Source organism: Spodoptera frugiperda, chromosome 26 (genome assembly GCF_023101765.2).
Source record: "Spodoptera frugiperda isolate SF20-4 chromosome 26, AGI-APGP_CSIRO_Sfru_2.0, whole genome shotgun sequence".
Lineage (NCBI taxonomy): Eukaryota > Metazoa > Arthropoda > Insecta > Lepidoptera > Noctuidae > Spodoptera > Spodoptera frugiperda.
In genome coordinates, this window is record NC_064237.1 from 4448479 (window position 1) to 4475548 (window position 27070).

General features: G+C 35.2%; 2 protein-coding genes across 9 annotated transcripts in view; one reads left to right on the plus strand and one right to left on the minus strand.

Moving 5' to 3' along the window:
• Nucleotides 1-27070, plus strand: part of LOC118263991 (uncharacterized) — a 49604-nt gene that overhangs the window by 14844 nt on the left and 7690 nt on the right. The window contains exons 2-5 of one of the 5 annotated variants that reach the window (XR_007707229.1): nt 10009-10079; nt 18992-19279; nt 19408-19602; nt 19693-22632. Coding sequence is in view for 4 of the 5 variants with exons in the window: in XM_035576287.2 (XP_035432180.1) it covers nt 10009-10079; nt 18992-19279; nt 19408-19602; nt 19693-20820 (1682 nt within the window). In the remaining variant the exon portion in view is untranslated. Of the gene's footprint in view, nt 1-10008; nt 10080-18991; nt 19280-19407; nt 19603-19692; nt 22854-27070 lie in introns of those variants that run through there. The other 4 variants (XM_035576287.2, XM_050704833.1, XM_050704834.1 and 1 more) reach the window with 4 other exon arrangements.
• The window catches only part of LOC118263994 (glucose-induced degradation protein 4 homolog), a 14598-nt gene continuing 10426 nt past the window's right edge, over nt 22899-27070 (minus strand). Inside the window, exons 1-5 of one of the 4 annotated variants that reach the window (XM_050704836.1) lie at nt 25433-25532; nt 25028-25284; nt 24653-24820; nt 24333-24565; nt 22899-23705 (exon numbers count right to left, since the gene is read on the minus strand). In XM_050704836.1, coding sequence (XP_050560793.1) covers nt 23642-23705; nt 24333-24565; nt 24653-24820; nt 25028-25174 — 612 coding nt within the window. In that variant the 5' untranslated portion in view covers nt 25175-25284; nt 25433-25532 and the 3' untranslated portion in view covers nt 22899-23641. Of the gene's footprint in view, nt 23706-24332; nt 24566-24652; nt 24821-25027; nt 25533-27070 lie in introns of those variants that run through there. The other 3 variants (XM_050704839.1, XM_035576289.2, XM_050704837.1) reach the window with 3 other exon arrangements.

The window sequence follows — 27070 nt, forward strand, 5'->3', positions numbered from 1 at the left end:
GTGTACAATCACAACTAGACAGTCGTTACCCTACCACTACAATAATTACCTATGCCCTAAATACTTTACGTGACTAATTTGTACCAACTTGTTTAAATACACACTTTTGGGTTTTTTTAATGATTTATGTTTACGTATAGGCGCGGCTTTTCCTTCGTTGCGTTGCCTATCCTTGACATTAATTGTTTTCTAACTATTTAATACTCATCCAGTAAATCATAATGTTACAAGGCTTGCGAATAACTCGAATGCTTCTCTATTCAGTCTAGCTTTCTAATATCAAAGTTATAATAAAGATTGGCGTTTGACCATGTTGCACCCTAGTTCCTTTTTATCTCTCATCGTCCTCTCTCACAAAATGCAGTTAGTTACTGGCTATATTCGGAAAATAAGACATCACATCTAGTACAACCAAAACGACCGTAATCACAGTAATGATTAGAAAACAAATAAAAACTATGTAATGATCAAATGCAATAAAACAAAAGTTAAAATTTTGACGTGCGCGGTCAAGAAACTGGTTGCTTTATCGATCTAATGCAATATTAATGAATGCAGTTCGGTTGCTGTGTGAGCGTAGCCATTGACCATTTCTTAATGCTTGTAATATTACTGGCTGGTTCTTTGCGGTTTTATATTACTCGTAACCAGAAAAAGAAACAAAGACTTTCTTTATTCGCATTAGTATGATGACTGCCTCATCAGTGGAAAGAGACGTCTGTCAACTGGCTAGGAATAGGAAATACATCAGTACACGCCAGTGAACTTCTATATTAGACATGACATCTACAAAAATGGCACTTATTACTTCGAAATAAAGGTCCAATCCAATCGTACTGGTTTTGTATCGTTATGCAGGACGTCAGGATATCAATCAATCAAATCTCCTTATTGGATGACGCCGCTTTTCATCAGTTATAAAAGTATAAAGAGCAATGCGACAAAAAACCTGTTACTAGGTACGAGAATAAATTCTACGAAGAAAAAATCTAATTTTGTTCAACTTTTAATAATTTCTAATAGGTAAACCCGACTTTAAAGTTTAAAATACCTACAACTATTTGTTTTCATAGTCCACTTAAAACTTTGTAAAAAACATTGAATGAATTGTAAATCAAATACTGCTAGTAGGTTATCTACTTCACTATCCACTTCAGTACATACTTCTTTTTGTGGACATAAAAAGGAAAACTGACGAACTGACGTTAGTGGCTTCACAAGTATCTCTTAGAAAATAATTACTAAAAATAAACATTGAGCAATCGGTACAAAAAATTATTGATACATCCATGCAAAATTATTCATGCGGGATTAATTCAAATATAATAAACAATTCAGGTGACCTATCTGCTCGTACTGCATAATGTATAAACTACATGACAGACTAATAGATAGATCAAACAAACATAACCTCATATAAACATGATTAATTTTTAATTAACTCTAGCAGAAATGCAATGTGCAATGAGGGGTCCACAGTAACTGGTGCTCGTCATCAACATCGACATTCGTTCCAAGAAACAATTTCACTTAATGACAGGTCTCTAAAACAAACTCAGTTTGTAATGACACAAACATAACTAACTAGAAGAGCTTTCATAATAATTTATTTATTTATTTATCATCATGTTAGTCTCGCAATAGTCACAAGTCTCTTAATGGCAATCTCACTTGCTCCCGTGCCACTAGCTATGAATTCAGTAGTGAGTTGCAAGCTTGTCTTGATGTGACGTCACATTATTGTACTTGGTACATCTTGGGATTCATGCACATAAGCTTTGTTTAACAAAAATAAATCGACGAATCGCGTGACAGTCGTTGCCTGCATGCATTCAGTTTGATCAGAGTCGAACGTATCATATTTAAAATGCGAATAGCCGCTGTTATTTAAAACAAAAGGTTTAAATACATAGTTGAGTTTTCTGATAGACAATTTATCAGTATTACATAACCTATTAAACACCTGAACGTTGCGCTTTTTATCATAGGGACTAAAGATTTCCATTTTAAAAAGTGTTATGGGATGAACATAACTTTTCATGAAAAAATTTAACCCAATTTTACCGATAGGCACTTACGACAAGAAACAAGATATAAGAACACAAATTGAAATGTTATTTTGATATTTACTCTGTCAATCTTTTTATTATCTGTGACGTTTGTTTACAAACATTGTTGATATTGTTTTTCTATTCCCTTCCTAGAGATTCCAGTGAACCGACGTAATATTATTATATGTTATCATTTTGTTTTACGACAACAATTATTACACAATTATTTGATAAAAAATTCCATGAATTTACTACGTTATTTACACTGTCTTAAAATTTATTTATTTGTTGATATAGATAACTACGACTCTAAGAAAAACGAGTCCAGTTAATTCCTATTTTATTTTGCTAACATCAACCTACTTTTTAGTGCAGAAGCTTTTCGAACTTGCGCTGTTTTAAAAGCTTTTAAAAGTAACACAAAAATGTTGCGGAAACTACATTAGTACTTGGCTTAGATAACAGCATCTAGAAAACGCTTTTGTATTATTATAATTTCATAAAACGTCGATTATTAGAGATTTTTGTACTCCAGTATATATTTGACCCTGCCAAATGATGTTCGATGCTTTATGAGTGTTTTAATATCAGTCTGTATCTACGACGACGTCGTCAGCCTGGCCCGGAACGATGCAAGGAAGGAAGTACCATTCCACTACAGAATACATAATAAGTAACCTATACAATAAACATTATTATAGAAATAGATACAGCACCTACTACACTAAGCACGTATTACAACGATTATTTTAAAACAACGCCATGACACTTCCTCATCTCGCATTTATTTATCCTCTTTGTACGGATTGTAATGTATAATTTACATATCATTAGATCATACGATGACAAAATTAAGTGAAAGTGGCCTCCCACTCGTGCTAGGTAATGGCATAAAATATTTTAAATTAAATAAGCGCCGTACATTAATTAGTGTCGCAGTGCAGGCATTATGTTTGCAGAAAGAATAGAAAGTAAAGGTTCATACACACAGCATTGTCCCGCGCTCGAGGGACGCAGCGCGCTGGTGCCGACTGCCGATGCTAATGCGGAAGCTGCGTCGGCGAGCGACGTGCCGTCCTGCCCGCGGGCAGAATTGTTAATCGTCTCATTTATCATTGCAGACGAAAGTGAAAACTGCTACTGTGTAAATAATACAATTGTGAATGGTTCTTTATTTTTCTTTAGTACATTGTGTCGATATAATAAAATGTTCTATTGAATTTTTTGCTCACGTTTCAGTCAGTGGCAAATGACTTACGATTATTTAATCACGCGCCTAATTTGTTCTATTGCGAAACGGTTTGGAATTTTATTAGCTGATTGAATAAGAACAAAACGAAAAATTGATAAAGAGTTTGAAGCTATGGCATTATGGGTTGGTAATTTTGATCATGATAGATTGACAATGAAGCGACATCATCAGTCATTGTGATATTAAATTGTGTGTGACATAACATTGGCATTGTGTGGTAACACTGGCAACACGGACGAGTAAAAGTGAGCACCATTGTATCGGATGTGCGGTAATAGCTCCGCCCCTTATGGATGGAGACATGCAGCCGAGCTGCCATGGATCTACTTCACGTGACTGTCATTTCAATCAGACAGTTGGTGCAGTGTACTCAGTTAATGAAATATATGAACTATAGAAGCTACATTGTAGTGTATGGCCTTCAACAAAATTAATGAAAATATGTTTTCGCTTATCAGAATAACCAGAGACCAGCACGTTAAAAAAAACGGCTTTTGTATAGGTACTTGTAATGTAAGTAACTTAGAGAATATTAAACACGATCGTACATCATACCAAAGGGTCTAACAATGTAATTTTATAGCTGTATAGTATATTCCCCAAAGTAAGATAATTTGTTAAGATTTAGGTCTCAGACCCTCTGTAGTATTGCGTCAGAAAATATATCTAATTTTGCTTGATATAATTAACACACGCCACAAAGGTGTCAACGGGCTTAAAATATTATATTCTAGTTTCTTAAACTAACTAGTTTAATATACATGTTAGTAATTTTTATATAGTTTTATAAAATACGACCTTAAAAAGGATCATCTAAGATTGGTTATTAATTACAACTTAAAAAAAACTTGAGAATAAATGTGACAAGGAATTATGGTATAAAACTCGCAATTAGTGGAAAGTGTCTACTTCTTTAGGGGTTAACAGACATTAACTTACGTTAGCATACTTTAAATGAAAAGAAAATATAAATAAAAGCTATATAACCTACCTACTAATAGCATCATTAAGATAGAAATCTTTGTTCACACCTTTTATTTGTTTAAACCAGACAGATAATGACATCGAGACACACTGAAAGACAGACAAATAAATTAACAATTTAATCTTAATATTTGATCATTCTACTTTTTTTACCATGAGTGATAAATGACCACTACTTAATAATATAAGGCCAATATCATATTTATAAACCGTAATGAGGGTCATAATTTCCATAAGTAGGTCCCATAAGCGATTTCATGCGAAACATGATTCATACAAATTATTTTGTGTATAGAACAAACGCAGATTTTTATCATATTCAATCATTAACATATAGACAAGCGTGAAACGGAACAGTTACTTTTACAATTCATAGTTTGCACAGCGATTACTATTCACAAGTTCATTAAAATCACACCGACATTCTCGGAGGAGAAAACACGTTAATATACCTATTTACTTTTTATTGTAACTTATTACTTTTTATTATAATAAAACACGTATCATATACAAACGACTAAGCGTTTTTCTACAAAATGACGATATGATATCCAACAGATTTCTTTTACAGCAATCTTCCTGTGCAGCCTACTTATTAACATTGTTTCCGTAGCTAGCAATTTTTAATAGCATCGTAATCTAGTATTTCCTTTTTTTAATAAATCGAACACGCTTCCTCGGTTCTACGGTCGTATGATCGACAGATTGTTGGCTACGGTACATAATGTTGCTCTATTATTAGCCTCTAGAGCTACCCCTCAAACACTTACCTTGACAATGATAGTTTATAGGTCGCCTCTGATACTATTTTAACAGTCACGCCATTGCTATAAAAAGTTTGACAAAAAATGTTGTCATTTTTATTGCATCGACGTGATAAGTAGCGTGACGGAGGTAGTAAAGTTTGTTTAAGTTCTTCCACGCCTTCGTGTGCATCATAAACCCTTTCGGGGATCTACTTTTATAGCTGTCAGTGTTACATAGCCATACGCACTTAAACAGTTAGTTTTTATCTAAAAGTTTTTCAGGTAAGTGCATCTAATACTAAAGTTTTTTAACTTTTTGTATAACATTTCTTCGATAAGTATAAAAAGTGTGCGAAGTTAGACGAGATTTTATATAGTTAGTATTTGTAGCAAGTCCTTAGCGGAGCGAGGTGGCGCCAGCTGGCATTCTTGTCTCGGCCAGGAGCAACTTTCATGAATAGTTAACTGACTAGTTTTAGTTCTAGCCTAGGATCGCGCTTTGCAAAGTAAACACTGTTCAATACAACGTCGCGTTTAAATAAACATGCAGCACTTTACGTATCTGTTTGGAATGTAGAAACAAAGTCTGATTCAAATGCGACCGTCTGTTCCCTATAAGAGGTTCAAGTGCCGTGAGAAATGGCCTAATTCTGTGTCCACTCGAGCGGACAAATTTGTACTGAAACACGCAAAGATGACAGCGCAAAAATTATGTGCGAACTTCGCATGTATGTACAACGAGAGCAACAGGGTTCTCATTTAAAAAAAAATACTATATTGAGTGAGACAAAAGAATGGGATACCTATATTTTCTAAGAGGTATTCTTGAAAACAACCAACACAGAAATCCTCTTTACGAGCTTACCAACTAAGTTATATAGTGAAGTAAGTTCGCTAAGCTTCTAGGCTAACCTTCCAAGGTACAAGAGTACAATTAGCCGAACAATCAACAGTACACCGTGTACTACAAACTAACTGTTGTTTGAGACGTTTACGAGTTAACAGATAATATCGTACTTCTACTGGTAAACCATTGAACTCGCTACTTCAAAACATGTTGTCTTGGACATTATTATCTATTGGCTGCCAGTAAACTATTTATTTGACTCAGCTATTGACTAAACTCGTAAAACATGGATAGAAAGTGCAGTTAGAGAAATACTAAGGAACCCTAACAAACATTAACAGCCCACCTACATGTGAACTACCATTCACAAATTTACTTTAAAAAAGTTCTGTAGTGAGAATAAGTTATTTCTGAATTCTTCATTTGTGATTCTGGATCGCTTTGCCCTTCTTTTATTTTCCTTTAACCAGGCTATGAAAAAACATTGTAAAAGCTAAGTACTACACGAGCAAAATTTATGCGACCTGTATCACTCCATAAAACCTTTACGCTCTTACATTTGAAGTTCAGAATAAAACTTTTTATGAAATATTTTTATGGTCGATAACACTAAGTAATAACTACTTAAAGTGAATAATAAATATTAAGCTCTTTAAAAACAAAGAATATGGCAAGTTAAGTAACCAAGAATTTCTATTATTTATAGATATTAGTAGACACCAGGGTAGACAAAAGTTTACCTCTCGTTGTTTTTACACAATATTGAGGATTTTTGATTTTCAAGTCTGAAGAAAACAAATATATCTACCAATACGCATACAACACTAACTAGTTTAGTAAATAATTTCAATCGTAATCGACAAAGGATTCCACAGTGATAACAAATTGACAACAACAAATAAGTCACTAATGTTTAGGTCAAGTATCGCACACATCTCCGTAATGATCCCATTTAATTTCAACTTAATTTATCGAAAAACACGGTTAAATATCGCGCAGTTGATCACGTATAAACGTTCTCTAGAATCTGGACCCGATCTTATCAAGTAAAATAATGATTACTTAGAAGTTAACATTAGAGCTTGCCCAGCATGCATCATTAGCATACATAGCTGCGTTCATTACGACACAGTACTGGTCCAGTACCAACGCTATAATATTTTTCTTGATTTATTCAATAAGCACGACTTTATCTTTCAACCTTTTGCACTCATAAACTCTTATCATACAATTAATTATTTTCTGACAATTAAATTTTTGTATCGAACGCCACCCACACTGCTCCTCTCCGCGTGACGTGTGCGGACACATTAGTCTGTTTGTAAAGCAATAAAATAGTAGAATTAGAAGCGAAATAAGAACAATATTTATATCTGTAATGGTAAACAGGTTGAACGCTAGTGTCTACAAGTGTTTCTCTAACGGAAGGAACTGTTTACTGTATGTGGACATAACAAATTGTTATTGCAAATAATAGTGCTACTGTTTAACGTCAAGACAACATTAAGAGTCTGCCGTCAAGTATATTCAATAAAAATATCTTCTGCAGAGTGAGTTGTTTCGGTTCCACCAAAATATTAACTTTGTGAATGTTTTCTTCTAATGGAACGTGATTTGATTACATACAACAGAACGTGATACAAAATGTATTCCACTGTAAACAAACGTGAGTAATTGTGCAGATATGTATTAGCATAATCTTACTTTATATGTAGCTCGTTCCCTTCTTGTTCTGTATTAGGAAACCTATCTAGGCAAGTGTTTAAATTCTGTAGCATTCTGTAGACATGCGTAATATGTTGAGTGGTGGACATTGTAATGAACTGCACATAGTTAATTTTATACAAATTCTTCTTCTAAGTTAGATACGGTGGCTACCAATGTATCTACATTGGTGCATTGTACTTATTCCTTGAATTCCTTCCCAGAACATAAGAAAAGTTCCAGGTGAAAGACAATAATGAACAATGATAATGACAAACCACAAACGCCTGACGATCAGAGTTCGCGTATTTGGATTTATCGACAGAAAATTTGCACACAATGTTTAGAAACAAACGGCATCGATGTTTTGCTTTCACGACTCATGCCTGGGAATGATTGTACTGTTATTACTTGAATTATTCACTTACTTTTATTCCACAGGAATGTTGCGAATGATCGTACTCAACACTTGTTTTCATTGTTTCGCGGACGCTCCGTTTAGTCCGTCATTGCTCTCGAAATATTCGAAGTACTTATCTATCTTTATACATTTTGTTCTATTGATTCTATTTCCATCTCTTGTTCTTCGTATGTTACATGAATGTCCATGTGATAGCTCATGTAAATCTGTACCATAAAAAAACTAAAGAAAAGCAGTCTTTGTTCCTGAAACAATTGAAGCCACCATAATAAATGAGTACATATAGAACGGAACATGGTCGGATTCTCGGGAGTCGGTCGCCCGAGACGTCCAGTGTTTACCGTCCATACAAACCAATATTGACATTCTCTTTGTCTACTAACTGACGGCTAATCTCTTTGTATGGGATATTCTTTTGTGTAATCAATATCAACCTGTTCCCGGTTTAAGCGCTCATACTACGCATAATCATGAAATTAATCTATATCTACATCCACGCACACCGCCAAAACACGACTGCAGCTATGACTCAAACGGCTATCGTATGTTTATTCTCGTAGACTTCAATGGGTTACTTGACTCCAGCCAAGCCATTAGCCTAATATTTATTAGAAACTTTGATACTTGATATGACTAAGTAAGTCAGTGTTTGATTCATGGCAATGATCACGTAGAATGGAACAATATTTCATAAAAGCTCATAAAGGGACTAGTTTGGGCTATACTACTTAAGAGTTGCTGGATGTGGGCTCGGCCGGTCCACTTTCATGCAGTTTGTGTACCGACGGTGCGGCGACGACGGCGGCGCGGCGCCGGCGCACCGACATTGTCGCGTGGCGACATTCTGAGCGCACCGTCCATCACAGATATTGCTAGAAAGCGTCCCAGACTGTCCAAGTCTCTGGACCTAAAATAGATAGTTACTACCTATTAATTAGTATGATTCATTTAGATACCAATTAACTTCTAACTGTAATGTAACTAACAGTAAAGCATGTAAAACCTAACGAGGTATTGAAGCAATAGTAACGCAGTAAGTCACCAACAGAAATAGTGTAACACGAATATTAAATGTCAAAATACTGTTACCAGCTGATACTGCCAACAAGAAAGAAATAAATCTCATACAAACGCTATGAAGAATACTTCCCATAGAAATGTAGGTACATTTCTTTTATTGAATTCTGCATATCTGATTTAATTATGAAAGCTTTTTGTAGATAAATAGAATACTGTTTATTAAACTTGTTTGTGTTTGGAAGGAGGGGCACACCTCCTTAATGCGACTGTAAATTAAAACACTCCGTTAGTATTCTTTGATGTTCAACAGCAATAATGTCTGTGAAAACTGAAGCAACAGTCTCATTACATTATATCAATATGGCGTATCGTTAAATTTATTATACACTTAGTGATGAGCTTTTATCGTAACTTCGTTGATTCAGACTGTATGTCACGCGACATTCTCGGTATAGAGCCAACAAGAAACGCTATCAGAATCTACACTGCTCGCTATCTACGGCAAGATCTCTTGCGAACAATGCAGACGACAAAGAAAAAATGGCGACAACTATAATAAATTTCGTATTCTAAATACACTACAACTTACCTTTAACGTGTTTACCTCTTGGATTCTCACGTTTCAGGTTAAATTATAAAGTTTTTGAGATAATAAGCATGCTTCCTGCCCCTACTGTTTATGCAAACTCATGTAGTGGTTGGAGGTCAAACAATAGGTGCTACCTCACATTTGCCGTTTGCATTTAAAACTATTGAAGCTTCATTTATCAGTCTTGATTTCAGTCACCTATGTTTTGTAATTCGATGTAAATAATGGTCTTCAGAACGTGATTTCTAGCTTCAACATAGCTAGGTAGATTTTTTTGTAAAAACAAAGTTCATTGTGTTATTTACATAATTTATTTTCTTTGTTCTAAGTTTCTGAGTTGTAATAATGAATTGTAACCATGCAGGATTTAACATGAGTTGTTCCTTTATTGCAGGGCTGCGGCTGACGAGATCGGGCGCCCGTTATAATGTGACCGGCGCACGACGACGCGCGTCTCTCCTCAAGGTGAGCCTCCTCTCTCCATACTACTGCACGCTCCCACTGGTCACAACCGCACTACCGTGCCCGTACCACCAACACCGGCACAGGAGCTAAATGTCACGATGATACAATTACCTGAACATTCACGGCCGAGGTTCGATTCTACGATAAAATCGAAAAATTCATTTAATAAAACTTTATAACAATATCAAAAGTTATTATCCATTCACTGCGTAGCTGTAGCTCGTCATATTTTAATGCGACTTCATATTTATGGATTCACTTGCGGCCCTGTGATTTATGGTTATTACCTTAAATAAAGAACAAAAACATTAAAGGGCTTTTAAATATAGCTAGTGGTACCAAAAACATATCGGAATGATATTATTAAAACGAGTCTTATGGCAACGCATTCTGGTAACCTTTGCGGGCGGGACTGTGTCTGCATACTCATTGTGCAGGGCGCGGCTTCACCCACGGCCATGAATCCGAGCGTGATATATTATTTGTTATTCACGGGCGAAATCTGTCGCCGTCGGTTCCGTCAAAGCAGACCGTTTCCCTTCCAAAAATACAAAGATTATATTCCGAACGCATCCGTCTCGGTACGTTGAATGCGATTTCGTTTCGTATACGCTCGTTAACAACGTCCATCCGACCGTTTAAGAAATTCAGAACCATTAATTAGAACGCTATGTCGCACGAAGGCTATGCCGCCCTATACCGGCACGAGCTAATAGGAACACCGGTGAACACTTAAATAGTGAATAATGCAAAACGGGGGGAAAATAGAATAATAAGCAGAAGTATCTGCAAGTAATGAAACTCGTCATACGCCCTTTAAAATCCTGGAGACCGGCAGAGAAAGTTGTAAAAGTTTCAAGCTTCACGAGTGTATCGCTACAAGTTTTATTTTATAAATAAGATCATGCTTACCATCTCTTAACACTTTCAATATGTTTACTTCAAAACGGCAGCGATTCGTATTCAATATGTATATTAAGAGATTTTCAATAAACTAGACATAAAAAAATTAATTAAAAACCTGAGCCGCCAGTCAAAACATGTATTCGAAAGTGAACTAATAGAAACGAGTGTATAAATCAAGTGCTGTTGAGGTTATATTACTGGCTGGATAGAAGCAAATGATTTTTTCAGTAAACAAAATAAAAAATCAGTAATCTACCGTTCATAACGTATAGGAGCCGCTCAAGAGGGAGATGAATGGGCCGTTTTTATAAATAAACATCGCCGGCTGCGCGCCTGAGGCCGTCGCGTACTACGCAGCTTGGATTAGGTGCACTTAATTGTTTTTGGACATTGATGAGCTACATTTGCTCCTAAATACGGAAGAAAAAACTGCTTTGGAAGTTGTATCCGAGCAAGCTTCAAGCTGCGTCTTAAGTGGTGCTATTATTAAAGCTGAAGAGAAAAGGTCACTAAATTTGATACCATATGCACGTTATGTCTAAATATCTGAGACATCCTACTATTGTTATACAAACTCATGCAGACTAACTGTATACTATTACATGATTCCAGGCTACGTTAATTCCCTTGTTAATGAAGTGGTTATAACTTTCGAACAACAAGCATTTCGTAATAATGTGCAGTAAAATATGTCTCACTGGGGTTTTACAACTGTCTCATATGGTACCCACACACGTGACTAGTTAACGATACATGTCTAGCTATAGCATTAGTCTCAAGACACTTTGCACTTACAATCATAAATCGCGCAGTGACTATAGAAAACGTAGATAATTAAATTAATTGCTAATCTACTGACATGATATAGAAGTCAATTAGCAAGATATCAGTGATGCAATGCATGACGATAGTGATAAACCTAAGAAAAGTGACGTATTAAGCGTACTAACACCTTTAAACTCAATTTATCGCGGCCGCTGCCTAAGCGCAGGTGTAAAATAAAAATCTTCACCAATATGTGTACGGGGCACGTAACATAGAGACGTTGACCTTGCAGCAATAGCCGAAATGTAGCCGAGATGTAGGAACGATAGTGAAATGTCGCGGCACATGCTAACCACGCAGTCAGTAGGTCGCTCTCAACTACCGACACACTTGCCCATGAGAGTGACAAAACTTGCAGCTGCAAAACCGAACCACAATTACTACCAGCCTGACTTTATAGGCCAAACGATTGAGCGTGACCGAATACATTTAATTACAAAAAGGATCGAGCTGAATGGATATTGTGTGGACCAGATCATTGTGTGCCGAAACATGCCAACAGATTCAGTACGACACGACCTACACTCCGATGTTTGATAGATTAGAATTAACGATATGTTTAGTGTAAATACTCAATAATGACGTGACTCTCCCACATGTTTAGTATAGCTCGAAGACTAAACATAAACTGGAAGTGAAATGTCATCAAACAGGTCCGAAACGTACACTTGAACAGGATTAAATACCGGCTGAATTTTTACTCGTTATAATTAATTATAGTGCTTGTGTTTTGGGTGGCCATGGCCAACCCTGAGTACCCGATTTTAATCAGATCTTGTTCCATGTCGGCAGCTAAACGAAAATAACTCATTCTGTGGTAGAAAGATTGGCTGGCGAGCAGGGTTGGTACCTACCTATCCAACGGCAAGAGACAAATGAGAGAAACTAAAATAAACAAACTGATAAGGCGGGACTTGGCAACTGAAGTCGTATACAATCGTGAAGTAGCGACTGTAGTAGAGCTTTACAGAACTAAACAGTACAGCTGACAGAAATATTGGAGTAACAAATCGAGCTAACTTTATCGTGACGTGATTGGCAAAACTACTTACAAGAAAACTCTCGCGATGCAGAACGCACTGCAAGCTAGATACAATAAATTTACTTTCTACATCGATCATTTATTTAAAATCCGACGTGTCAATAAAGAATTTGATTTCGTTTATTAACAGGTTTTGATTACATAACTAAATAAATATAAATTAACTTGACCTGACTCAATGCAGTGCATGCGGATAACTTTGACCAATTTACTTTCTTACTTTGCCACAGGGTAACAGTAATTAAAACTTACATTGACATTGAATACAATATGCATTCATTTTAATTAAGACTTTATTTGTATGTATCATGCATACAAAAGTGATATAGGAAGGCAAATAAAGTTTTTAGTAGAATGATGCAATAAGTGATTGTTGCTCGTGTCTACAGCAACAATGTTATCATCGTCATTTCATTTTATAATGTCCGTAATGCTTACTGACAGGTCTTAATACAATCATCTTCAAATTCTTAAAGCAAACAAAAGACTTGGACACGACGAAAGTAAGATAGATTTACTAAAATAGAATCTTATTGTAAAATCAAAAAGGTATAAAATGTCATGACAGTCCAGTCACATACGTTCACATATCTAAACATTTCTGTCATTGTTCGGAGTTGACATGGTCATTAAGCCGTAGGAGACGTCTGGCTCATTAGTATTAGTTAGCCAAGTCGTGACTGGTGACAGTTTACCTCAAACGATTATAACGGTGAATTACTGGTGTCAAAAGCTTCCTTGCTCGAACAAAAGAAGCGCGTATTTAAAACAGAATGACGTAATAGGCCGGTGTAACAGGATTTATGTAAACTAAAGTCGACTCTAGCAGTCGAAACGAGATCACAATAATAAAATAATCTGTTGTATTTTTATAATATATCAGATCGATATCAAATATCAATATTGGGTGTCAAATGAAGGAAGTGTTTGAAGTTCAAGGAAATGCATCTAAGTATAGATATTATACAAACAATCTCAATTTTTAATAAGCCAAACTTCTCACGCCTCTGATAGCGGAATAAATGGGTAGGTATTCCAAAGAAAGGATACACCTTCCACAACTAATATCTAATCACTGTTATGTGATTGACAAGACAAATAAGAAATGCAACATAGTAACATAGCCATTGAACAAAGACACAAGAAACTCTTGCAGTCTGGCCAATCCTAAGTTAGTGACCATTCATTCGCGCTACGTTACACTAACCGATGTTCCATGAAGGCACTTTTCCGCAAACAAAAACCACTTCTACATTTTCAACATCCGGAAATGTTTGCATTTACCTTAAACAAACGATTTAGCCAATTGCCGCAACAATGTTCGTCAAAACAATGAATAAATACAACTTACAACGTTGCAATTTTGTTAAGGGACACTAAATACATACAACAGCAAATAATTCTTTTAAACTCTCAAGTTTGTTGTGTTCCTAGTAGTTTCTTAAAGCCTTACAACAAACCCCTTAAAAGTTTGCTTTCAACATTAAAGCGTGTTTTTAGTTTGACACGATTTCGTGGCAATGGAAAATCTAATAACGAACAACTGTTAATTGCCGCCATTCAACCGAACGGAACTTTAATTAACTAATTTCCAATAAATATAATTATGACTGAATAGGCTCTATTTCAATGATATCGTGATTAAATGTCACACATAAAATTATTATTCGTCATTCATGGCCATTAAAGTTAGTTGAAACTCGCGGTAAATGTCAAAAATCATTATCCCTATATCCTGTTCACGGAGAATATCAATCAGTTACCTAATATGCAAATTTGGCCGACATCGTGTCTGACCAGTTAGCGGGACACTTTCTCGCCGACGTATGGCCATTATTAAACAATGAATGTAATGGATAATATCAAGCACATGCTGCCACGTCACGAATATCGCAACGGCTCTTGTCTAGCCATAACTATGAAGCTATGACTAGAATATTTTACTTAGGTTCCTTTTCTTAAATAATGCTAACATACATATCTATCTAATTCCCAAGATAATATTTACCTTCATTTTGATATCTCACAAAATATCTATATCTATACCTACCCAATATTAAGACTATCATATTCCATTATCAGCCGATCTCACCTACTTCTCGTTTTATTTTTGTAAAGAAAAACCTGTCAAACAGCAGGTGTAGATAACACAGCTGTTTCTTTCAAATCAAATAACAATGTTTTATTAGTTTTTAGGATAGTATCTTGGTTTCAAATCATCGCTTTTTTCGTTACTCACAATACGTTGGAAGAAACACCTGCCAGTTATTGTGAGGGTGGTGTACCAACCGTGACACTTCCTCTTGCAACTCCCAAACCGTTGAAACCAACTTAATTAATACAACAAAGGAATCATACCTTTTTGGTAGGACCTCAGAAATACATAATTATCATTATTTTAATTGTTTAAAAAAAATAACTTCCATGCCAGAAGAAATGTTTGTCAGAAACACTTGAGTTGTGAGTGGTAAGCTATTTGTGTGCAACCCTGCGCCGATGCACCTCTGTTCCGCAACTGCCTTGTCTCGCTCTCGCATGCATGTCAAGGTAGGGTTCAACATTCGAGGATTTGGTCCGTGCAGATAATAATACATCCAAACGGAATACCCGACGTGTATCTGTTTTATGTAAACAGAATGTGCTCATTAGGTCAGACGCAGTCAGACACGCACATTAACTTCATAATCCCAGGCATACGCTGCATTCTTTCGTCGCGCCGAAGATTTGTCGGGAGAAAATCCCAAGTAGCATTCAACGAGTTTAATCCCGCTTTCTAATCCTTTTCACACTAGAGAATGCAGTATAAAGTATGCTTCAATCAAGCACCATTGAAACACGGTCAATTCCCGCGAGAAGCTTCCGCGTGCGCGTGCGGCGCCTGATGCGAGATCATTGCCAGATGCCGCCAATAGATCGCGACGGGGTCAACAGCCATTGCCCTTGTTTTGCGCACTAAATTATTAACTCGAGTGTACAGCAGATCCACCATAAACGCGTTTCACTCAGCCGGGGTCAAGGGAACTAACACTTGGAGGGACAACATTGTCGCAAACAAACAAACGTCATTTACATGCAAGTGTTATGTAATTGTATTACATGTGTAACGGCTGGCTAAAGGTGCTTGTACTTATTTCAATTTACTGTGTAGTAACAGAGAGCGGTGTGCTATTATGACTCCACGTTTAACCTTAGGTCAGGAACAAAGTGAAACGAAATGTAATTACTTAGGTACGCGTTGCGTTTATACAAAAGTAATAAATAAGCTTTGAAGTTATCTCTAAGACGAGACTTCCTGCGCACGTGTTGTTCTTACTAAACGAGTGGGTAATTAAACTGCGTATAATATAATGCTAACAAGTTACATGAAATGCGTCCGCCGACTTGAGAACGACATCACAATGCTCCAATGGTTAGCTTGGAAACATGGTCTGCTATCAGTTCACTTGTTAGTAGATACGAGTATCTGTACAGCGATCTAACTAACAGTACTACATGCAAACCATAGAAGGTGGTGATGGTTCACAGGTTCCCATCCCACAGCACAATGAGACTAATCAAGACCTCTTCATCGAACACAATAGTTAATTAACAAATCAATTTCCACAATAAATGAAAGAATGTAGGGTTCGTTCCGATTTTTATTTCAATCACGGTTTATTCATACTAATATTTTACGTATACTGCCCTGCAATCAGCAATCTAAACAAATTCGTATGTTGTAGTAATCACTGAACATGTTTCAATATTTTATCTATTAATTAGCTTTTGTGAAAGGACTTCAAACCTTGACGGTTTATCTCATAACCTTTATGTAAGTTCAAGTTTAAAGTGTCTAACATCTTTATAATAGTCATTTTATTTATTTAAGACGTAATAGACTAACACGTAGTATGTTTTCAGCAAAAGATGCACCTATATTTTTATCAATTATATCAAAGGAAATTCCTATTGATATAGGAATATATACCTATTAGAAAAATCTGGTATACCTCATTGATAGCCGCCTGGACCATCAACAACATCATTAAATCTGTTTATTGTGAATCATCTTGTTTACAAACTTCTCATTCTCATTTTATGAACAGTAGACATTGTACACTCGACTCAGTCTGTTTGTTTTGATGTAAATAGGCATGTCTATTATGTATTACAAATTCCAAATCATTATACTAAACTATCAAATAAATCTAAGTAACTACCTAAGTAGGCTTACTACTAACTATGACTAGCTAAATCATTAGTTTCATTTTCTTTAAATATTATACAAAATCAGTATCGTTACCCATACCTCTTCTACGTTCTGAGAATTCAAATGCAGAACAATTTTGTCGATGGCCAACTCCGAAATGTTTGTTTAGAAATTCTAACTCCACATATTATGTCCGTGCAAAAACTACATTTACGTGGCTTTCAAACAAATGTTACATGTGTAGGTAAGTAATTTCTTTCGCTCGCTTTCTCATTTATTACTCAAAAGACACGATAATGTATTGTGATACCTACTATCTCTTCTTATATTTTAAGATACAAGTATGAACTTGTAAAAATGTACACTCTTCTACCGTAACTGACTTTACTTATCAATCACTATTAATTGGTGTCACACCATCAGCAAATGAAATGACGTCCCTATAATCAGCACGACTGAGAGTACTGGCCTACTTTAAACCAGACTCTTAAGCCCTAGTGTCGCAATCATGCTACGTAATTATCTCCAACCCAATTTGGCACACGCGTAGCAACATTGTAAAATAACTACAACTAATTGACATCGATTATAAATAATTTATTTATTTATCGATTCGAAATATGCACTTAACTTCCAACAGGGAAAGGGACTTACCTATCGATAACTTAATGCAAGTTAAAAGTGAAGGCGTAAGTGTCTATATGTATACATAATAGTCTATGATTAACACACTTTCACTTTTTGAATGATAAAGGGCCTCAAGGTCGCTCGCAGATGATATTCACATTCACGGATCTATTTGGTCCACAGACAATTAAGGTTGATGGATTGTTGTAGATTATTAACACCAAGATTCGTTTTTAATATCCGCCACATGTAACACAGCAATCTAATTGTGGAACTGCACTCTATTTTAAACGTTTCTGAGCATCTATGTAGGTACCTATACTTAACCCACATACCAACAGCACATAGGTAGACAAACCTGGTAGTAGTGTAACAAAATGACTAAAGATCATATTTAAAATAAAATTATGCCAGCAGGTATATCAAATAGAATATATATCATGGACTCTAGATAGATACGGGAACAGGTGTATTCAGTGCCGGCGTTAGACATGGGCCGATGGCCCAGGGCGACAAAGTCTGCGCCAATAAAATGAAAAACTACTACTAACATGATAATGCTTCCCTCAAGTGGGCGCCACAATATTTTCGCCCGGGGTGTCAGTGGCCCCTACGCCGGCACTGGGTGTATTATGCAAACGATAATGCATACCTACCTAGGTGCGGTTAGTATCTACGCACTCAAAGCTATTGTACTAAGCAATCATTGATATTGCACCTTGATCCATTTAAGTCCTTGATGACAATTACATAATTTGGATTAGCGTTCTCTTACTTTAGATGGCTTAGTCATGATATTTAAACCTCACCATTTTCCGTGAATAAAATGAAATCAAAAACCAACACTGAACGAACGCGAACCACATAGGTAGTGTTAAATTGTAACGCTTGAAATGACTAAGGAAACTGTAATTAATCTTCGTGTTATGAATTATGAATGGTTGCGCCATTTCCTACTTACTATAAGAATACAGTCAATAGTGATGAACGCGCAAATGGTGCGAAGAGTACTGACTCCGCGGTCACCAACCCGCTTAGTGGCATGGCAACTACTGGCTTTGCCTACCTTTTTTGTGGCAGCCATGTCAACGGACTGCCATAAGTTAGTAGAATAATGGCTTAACCTCTAACCAGAATGTATGACAAGAGCACAGATTAAGAGTCCGTGAAGAACTAATAATATAAAAAAAAACCTCTAACCAGATCCCTGATATTCTGTTTGAATTAAATATTCCAACTCATTACACAATAAACCAGTTTTTGTTTTAGTAAACATCAAAAAACCTCATGACAAAGTATCAATAACGATGTGTTACGTTACAGGTGTTTGCGATGTGGTATACGTGGACGACGTTACTGCTGGTGTCGAGTGCACTAGTAAGGGCGGAGCCCGGAACGGAGGGGCCGGCGCCGGCGCCTGTGGCGACCACCCGCCCACCGCCACGCACCCTCGACCGACAAGCCGCTGAACTTGCGTGGAAATCCTGGCTCCAAAGCCCTGAAAGCAACAATCAAAATGCCCCACCACGAAGAATAACCACCAAGTCTCTGTTTATAACGCCTCTTAATTGTCCTGAAGGACAGAGACTCGATAGAAATGGCTGTGTTCAGGTAAGCTCTTCTAAAATTCACCCAACGTTTTAAAAGACATTAATAATACCTTACTCAATAAAACTTCCTAAATAATTGTGTGTGGCTACCAAGATATTGGTGACTAAAACTCAAATAAAACTTTTCAGGTGGTGACAGTAAACAAAGATGAACACGAACGTATCCTACTGGAGCATCTGAACGCTTGGTTTGTGACTTCGGCTCCTGGTGGAGACGTACTCTACGACTATGGCGATGCTGACCCTGGGCCACTGCAACTTTCTATACCAATTGGTTTAGATCCACAAGCAGCACCACTTCAAGGCCAAGAGCCATCTTCACAGGTAGGCAAATGTGATAAATATTGTTACAAACTGATAAAACTGACCTCTAATTTATAAATAGTGTCTTAAATAATACATTTTATGTTCTAGGCTCAAGAACTACAACCAAACTATATGAAAGTTGACAAGAAAGATACGAGTAAAGCAGATGGTGACGTCAGCATAGAAGCTGAATTAGAACTTTTAAAACTTCAAAATACATTGAATCCAAACAACACGGCAGTCATTGATAGTGCGTATTTGGTAAATCAGAATATTCTGTCACACAATTATCCTGACAAGCCCAAACGTGATAGTTCAAGCGTCAATGTAACGGAAACTGGATCGCCAAGCAATATTACCGATGAAGGACAAAAAGAATTAGTTTATGGACACGTCAACGTTGACCCCATTCTTTATAATACAGAAAAACAAAATCAAACAGATTCTACAGATTTAGAATCGAGCAGCTTAACAGAGATTGAAAATAATGCAACTTCTGTTAATGAAGCTCAAATAAACTTGTCTAATTTAACAAGTGCAAAAACTGAGCGCACTAATTCAAGCACAAATATTTTGAAAAAAGATGGAGATCAAAGCAAACTCAGCCCCGAAAATGACTATTCAGATATCGGCGAAGCTATCAAATTAATAAGTCGATATGCCGATGTCACTACTGATGACAACTTTACCAAAGAACAAAATAATTTAATGAAAGAGGACAGCATTCTGGGTACCCGTACTAAGCTTCAGTATCGTCGAAATAGGCCAAAAGATCAGAATAGGGAATCAGCACATTCCGCGCCTGTTCATACACCGCTTGAAATGGCGTACAGTGATAAAACCGCAACGCATAATGTGTTCCTCCCAAAATATGAGGTTTACTACAGATATCCCTGGCAAAGCCAACATTCTCCGACGCCTCCACCAGATTATCCGTTCCGGCATTTACAGGATTACTGGCCTGGTGGGCGAAATCAAGTAGGTGGTGTGTACAATACCCACGAGAACCCTCGGCGCCATCATCATTCGTATCCACACAACTTTCGGCTACACAACTACCCACATGCGGGATACGCGGGCGTACCTCCAGCATACCCAGAGCAACTAAAGGGATATATTCATCGTGCAGTCCAACACCATGCCGACCCAACGCGAGCTCACACAAACAACCAGGACCTCTACAGCCTCCTTGGCCTCAGACATTGGTTCAGTAGTGAAGGGACATCAAAAAGATAGCTTGCTTCTTGTTACATTAGACAATTCGATGTTACCCGACGACGTATAATGGAAGCTATGGGACAAATGAAAATATGCTATAACCACATATTCACCATCATGTTACATTGGCACCTGCCTAAATAAACTCTATCTTACTTAATTACTTGAATGATAGCAACTGTTTAGTTTGTTATCAAATCTTATTTTATTCGATTTGAAGTCATTTTTATCCATAGCTTTCAATATATTAGCCTATTTATTTCAAAGCCAAATATTACAGTCATAATTAAGTTATTATTTTTTGTTAGACATTTTAAGTTCTGTAAATATTTTCTAATTTTAAGTGTTTTATTTTGCTATAGTATTATCGTTGTTTTATATTATGTTAATGTAAATTGTTCTATTGATGATAATTTTCGATTTATATTTATTCGATGTATATTTTTATATAAATTTTTCGTTGTGAATGTATTTGTCTGTAGATGTTTGATGTTTCGTACCTAATAAGTATCGCAAAATATACCTACCTAATAGTGTTAATTTAAGTATTCTCAAAAAGGAGTGGCACATAATTGCCGCCTTTTTTTCAAGAAACTAAGTATTCGTTGCAGTTGTTAGTTGTAACCTAACTCAATGTTTTGTGTTTATGATGTGTGTAGATATAGCTAGTAGGTATTTGTTCGTATTATTAGTTCCAAACAATCTAAATGCAAAATCGGACACTTAAAACCCACCAAAACATGTACTTCCGCAGAATGCATTAAGTATAATATTTTATGTTTATACTCGGCCACGTGTATACTTGCCACACTAGTAGTATGTATAATCAATTAAATATGTATAAGTTTTCTTATCTCGAATCGGCTGCTGGATTACTGTGTAACTGGCGACATATTATAGCTAAGTGAAAGCCGTGATTCGAGAGTACTCGCATTTCGAAATACATTCACATTTCTGTACTTTCGTAAGGGCGTAATACCTGCATTGCCGAACTATTACACTATTACACATTAACGATCCCACCAAAGCTTAGTTTAAGTATTTAGTTTTTTCTCACATAATAATTCACTATGTACCTATTCGAAACTATCTAAGGTAGGTGAATAAAATGTATTTTTATAATCAACTTAATGTTTATAATTATCTAGAAATAATTGTTGGGCTCAAGGTGACCAATCATTTTGACATTATTATCTACCTTTAATTAATATAATACAAGTTTTAAGTGCCAAAATACGCACTCATTATTCCTTCGAATTTTTAGATGAATAGCTTCATATCATTATTACTGATTGTTAAAATAATAGGTACTTTTTCAGCATTTTCTGTTTACCTGTTTAGTAGCCATTGAGCCTGACTGATATATCTGAACACTTACTATAAGGTCAGAAGTTTATCAAATATTTATTATATTGGCCTTATTTTGTTTATATTACCTATTAAATAAAAAAAAATACAAAGTAATTAAAACATCTGACAATTTGAAAAGTGATAATTAACATATATTTTGGACATTTAGCTACCTACCGCCTTTTAGATAATTATGATAAACTTTTGACTACAATTACTTAACATTTGTTTCATTATCTATTATCTATACCAGTGTATTAATTGATTAGATGGTTAGATTTTATTTTAATGCTGAAACTAACCATGTATCTCACAATATATTTATTGTTTGAAGTATATTGCTTTAAGTACAAAAACGGCCTCAATCTTGCTTGAAATAACATACCTTTCGAATTTTTCATATCCATTTACATTTATTTTTCTAAACAGCCTGTTTTTGTACTATGAGAAATGCTTACTTTAAAATGCATAAATTCTAAGGTTACTAAATCAACTTTGAAAAATCGTGAGGACTATTGTACAAATATGATAAGGTTTTAGTCAATAGATATCAATATCATGTCTTAAAAATGTTATATTAAAATTAAGAAATTTGCTTATTCACTGGATGATATTTCATGAAATATAAAAACTAAATTTATCAATGCCAGTATTTTATTGTAAATAGTAAATGTGTTACATTAAAATGGAAATCAAATTGATATGTGCATTTTTATTTCCTGGATTATGAAATAATACAAACATAATTTTACTGAAAGATGTTTTATTGAAAAAAAAATATTCAATTTTTATCAATAACATTGATAATAGTTCCTACTAGTAGGTGTCAAATGATTAACTTGTTCAATAAAACGAGATTCCCTGTACTTGCACATACTTCAATCAAATGAAGTAGGTAACTGTTATTAACTATTGTACACAATATTCATAACAAAAATGATGATCAAATAATAGAAACAACTTACATGCAAGTCATTTGTACAAAATATCACAATAATAATACATAGTATTATTAAGAAACTTAACACATTATATAATTACAATTAATATTTAATATTAAGTTTCTGAATCACTATGGCAAAAAATTAGAAATGAATATGACAACATAAACATGTCAGCAACTTATTGTTTTACTAAATCTATAAAATAATTATATTTGATGGACAATTAATTAATAAAGCATAGTTTTTATAAAATCAGGCTTCACTCGGAGTATCATTCTTTGATCCGGAAGTATGTGCAAAAACAGATTTATGACACAATGTTGTTCTTGAATCATTTTGTAAAATCACATTTTGAATTACCTTTGTTCTGAATGAATAACTATTTTATTTTAGACCAGACATCTTATCTTAAATTACTGGAGTAACACAACATTGTCAACCTTTACACATTTTGGATACTGACTGAAGTTAACACTTAATGAACAAGTAAGTACTAGCGGACACAAAAATACCAATCCAAATTTTTAAGTTTTCACATGGTGATTTCATCTAAACTCATAAATTTGGATGCTGTGTTCCGGTACATGGCTTAATGTCAAAGATTGATACCTGAAAATAATCACAAAATTCACTAATTATTATTTTATTTATTTACAAAAATGGAATACCAAAATGCACAAAGTACTATTATGTACAAGTCATTTCTATTCTAAACTTATATAAATAAGGAATGGCATCAAGCCAAAATGAAACTTCTTGATACCAACATATTCATTCACAAATTCTTACTGAATATTGCATTAGCTAAGCTATATAGCAAAATTTGTACTAGTTATTGGATATTCGAGTTATCACTAATCAATATAGACTGTGATCTCTAACCTCAAACTATGTGGTCAAATGATTAGCACTACAGCTAATTCTGTTCATTTAATAACAAAACCCCTAGATAAGATTGAAAGTATATTTGGTTTTACAAATTCTAATCCCAAATATACTTTCAATCTAGCTATATATACAGTACATTACACATATTATTGACACCTAGCCACTGAACCTGTACCAGATAACAAGCAATTACTTTGATAACTCATACAGTTCTTTGACTCTAAAATATTCTTATTAGATATACTGTCTAGGACTGAGCTCATTATAAATGTAAAATGCTCTTACTTTCTTACTATTGACCAGAATTTTTCATATTGGAAAAGTAACAATATCACAAAAAGTACTCACCATTCAGAACTTCGATGGTAATAATAGCCTTCTATTGTAGCTGCAGACTTATGGAAGCATATATAGTAAAAACCAGCAAATGAAGCACCATTTATATCCTTTATTGTATGATCTGGCACTAAAAAGTGTTCTTTCCACCTCATAAACACATAGTCAGCCTTTTCGAGAGAGTCATAATCAAACGAATCCGAATTGAATGTCTTTAAGTAGGGTACAAACAAATCAAATTTGCTCTGAAAATTATTAAATATTTATAAGATTACTCTCGTCCAGGATTCCATATTAAATTGTATTTTGGACATGGTCACTTAAATACTTACCCAATGCTTTCTGTCAACATCTTCATCAGCATCCCACTTTCTTGTGAGAAAAGGATATTTAGCAGATATAATTTCTCCATCAAAAAATGTTGTCAATGTGGGAAATTCTTCTGTTAAACCTTTTATTTTTAAATACCCGCAAAGGTAAGAATTTTCTTCATCTACATGCTGGAATGAGAAAGTAATAATTAGTTCAAAAAGTTTCACTGCCCACTCCATCATAAAATTTTATCAAAAAACGTGCTTTGAACTCCTTGTATGAGATCTTAAAATATAAACTATTGTCTTAATACGCAAAAAGCGTATACAGTCATTTGTAATTTTACGTAAATATCTAATTTTATCAATATTGCGTACTTTGTTTTTGTTACTAACCTGCAAAACCACTTCGACTTCATAAGAGTTACCTTTGCTTTTCTGGTGCCCTTGAAATTTGGATCCGTTATATAGCAGGGACTTTGTCACTCCAGGCTGTTTGGAATTTGCTGGAGGCGGTGGAGTTATATCAACTTTTACGGGCATTATTTTTCCATTAAAACGGATGACCAAGCTTTCGTAAGTGTGACAGACAGATGATAGGTTCTTTCTTTCAACTGGCGCCTTTTGACAGTTCGTCGTTTTTCCAGCAAATTCTATGAATTAAAACCTAAATTAATATCAATTATATATTCTAAAATGCTAAATAATATAGTCGATTGTTACGTGTTGATCAAAAACTATTTTACTAGAAGATTTTTGTACAAAGGAAGTGAAAGTTAAAACTGGGTTTTCGGAACTTACAAACAGATAAAAAATACCCATTTGGCATATCTTGACTGATGACATTGTCAAGCTAGGGATGTTCTTAGTGATGCCAATAAAAACACAAAAGTTGGTCGTAAATTAAAGCAATTCGCTTTCTTAAATCACCAACTTTCATATAAATAACACATTTGAATGAAGTTACTAGTACTTAATTCTTTACATAAACAATAACTGCTATAAAGTAAAAATATTGTTTTAAACTATTTACTACTAATATTAGTAATAGTCAAGTGATAGAATACTACTGACTAATACTATTATATTTGTAATTATTGCGCCCAAAATGCAAGTTCGTGTTTTGTGTATTGTAAATTGTTTATATTTTAAGTAAAATAATTACTTGAATTTAATCAAAAATGCTAAAAGCCAAGTTAGTTTATGGCAGACTTTATAACTCATTCAATAAATTGTCCATGGCATAATGGTAGGGTTTCATCGTTTCGTTGATTTCGTTGACCGATTCACTTGTATAGATTGTTTTGTTTTGTGATTAATTTAATAAAAACGATCAAGTTTTACATTTATCATGATTTCGTTTAAAGTGTCGAGTGTTATTATAGTTGCGAAACGTAACGATTTGATCGACGTTTTGTGATCCTCAAGCAATACTAAAGTGATATTTTCCCACATAATTATGGTTAACTGACGTTAGACTGTGCATCCTCAATTATGGCAGAGCCAGGTTATTACCACAGTGATTACGTTCGACACCCAGTTCTCCACGAACTCGGCGTGAAGTATGGAATTAAAACGGAGTGTATTCCAGAAATAGCACTGCCGTCTAAGTTGGAGGAGCTCAAAGATGTCATACGTAGAGAAATACGTAAAGAACTTAAAATAAAAGAAGGTGCTGAGAAATTACGGGAGGTGGCCACAGACAGGAGATCACTCTCCGATGTTGCCAATATCGTGAAAAAGCTAATATAAAGCTTAATGAACTTAAGTCAGACCTCCAAGAACTGGAGTCTCAGCTTCTTTTGTCTCGTGGTCAGTCTACTCCTACTTCACCAGAAGATCTCTCTTATGATGAGGAGATTATTCTGGCTTCTGAAGCTGCTCAGCAGCAAAGGCAGCTGGGTGAAGCAACAACAGACAGAAAGTTGGCATCACTTGAAAAACAGTTGAACATTGAGCTCAAAGTTAAGCAAGGAGCTGAAAATATGATACAAAGTATCAGTAGCAGCAATCAATCCAGAGATAAAAAATTACTTGCTGAAGCTCACCAAATGCTAGCAGATTCTAAAGACAAGATTGAATATTTAAAACTACGTATTTCTAAACTAACCAAACAACAAAAAGGAGATAATGCAGGATCTAATGGTGATGGTAAAAGTTCTGAAAGTGGCGTAGCTGCTTTACTAGATGAGAGAATAGCTGAATTGAGGAACCGTCTCAGGATTGAGGCAGCCGTGGTGGAAGGCTCTAAAAATGCCATAAGACTTTTACAAAGTGACAAGAAAGTAACAGATAAAAAAGCTTTACAAGAAGCCCAAACTAACCTTTTAGAATCATCACAGAAATTAGATTTACTACGCAGATCCTTAGATATGCGCAGGCAGAAGCTTCCTAGTGAAAGCCCTGCATTTATAGAATTAGGACACGAACTGCGCAGTA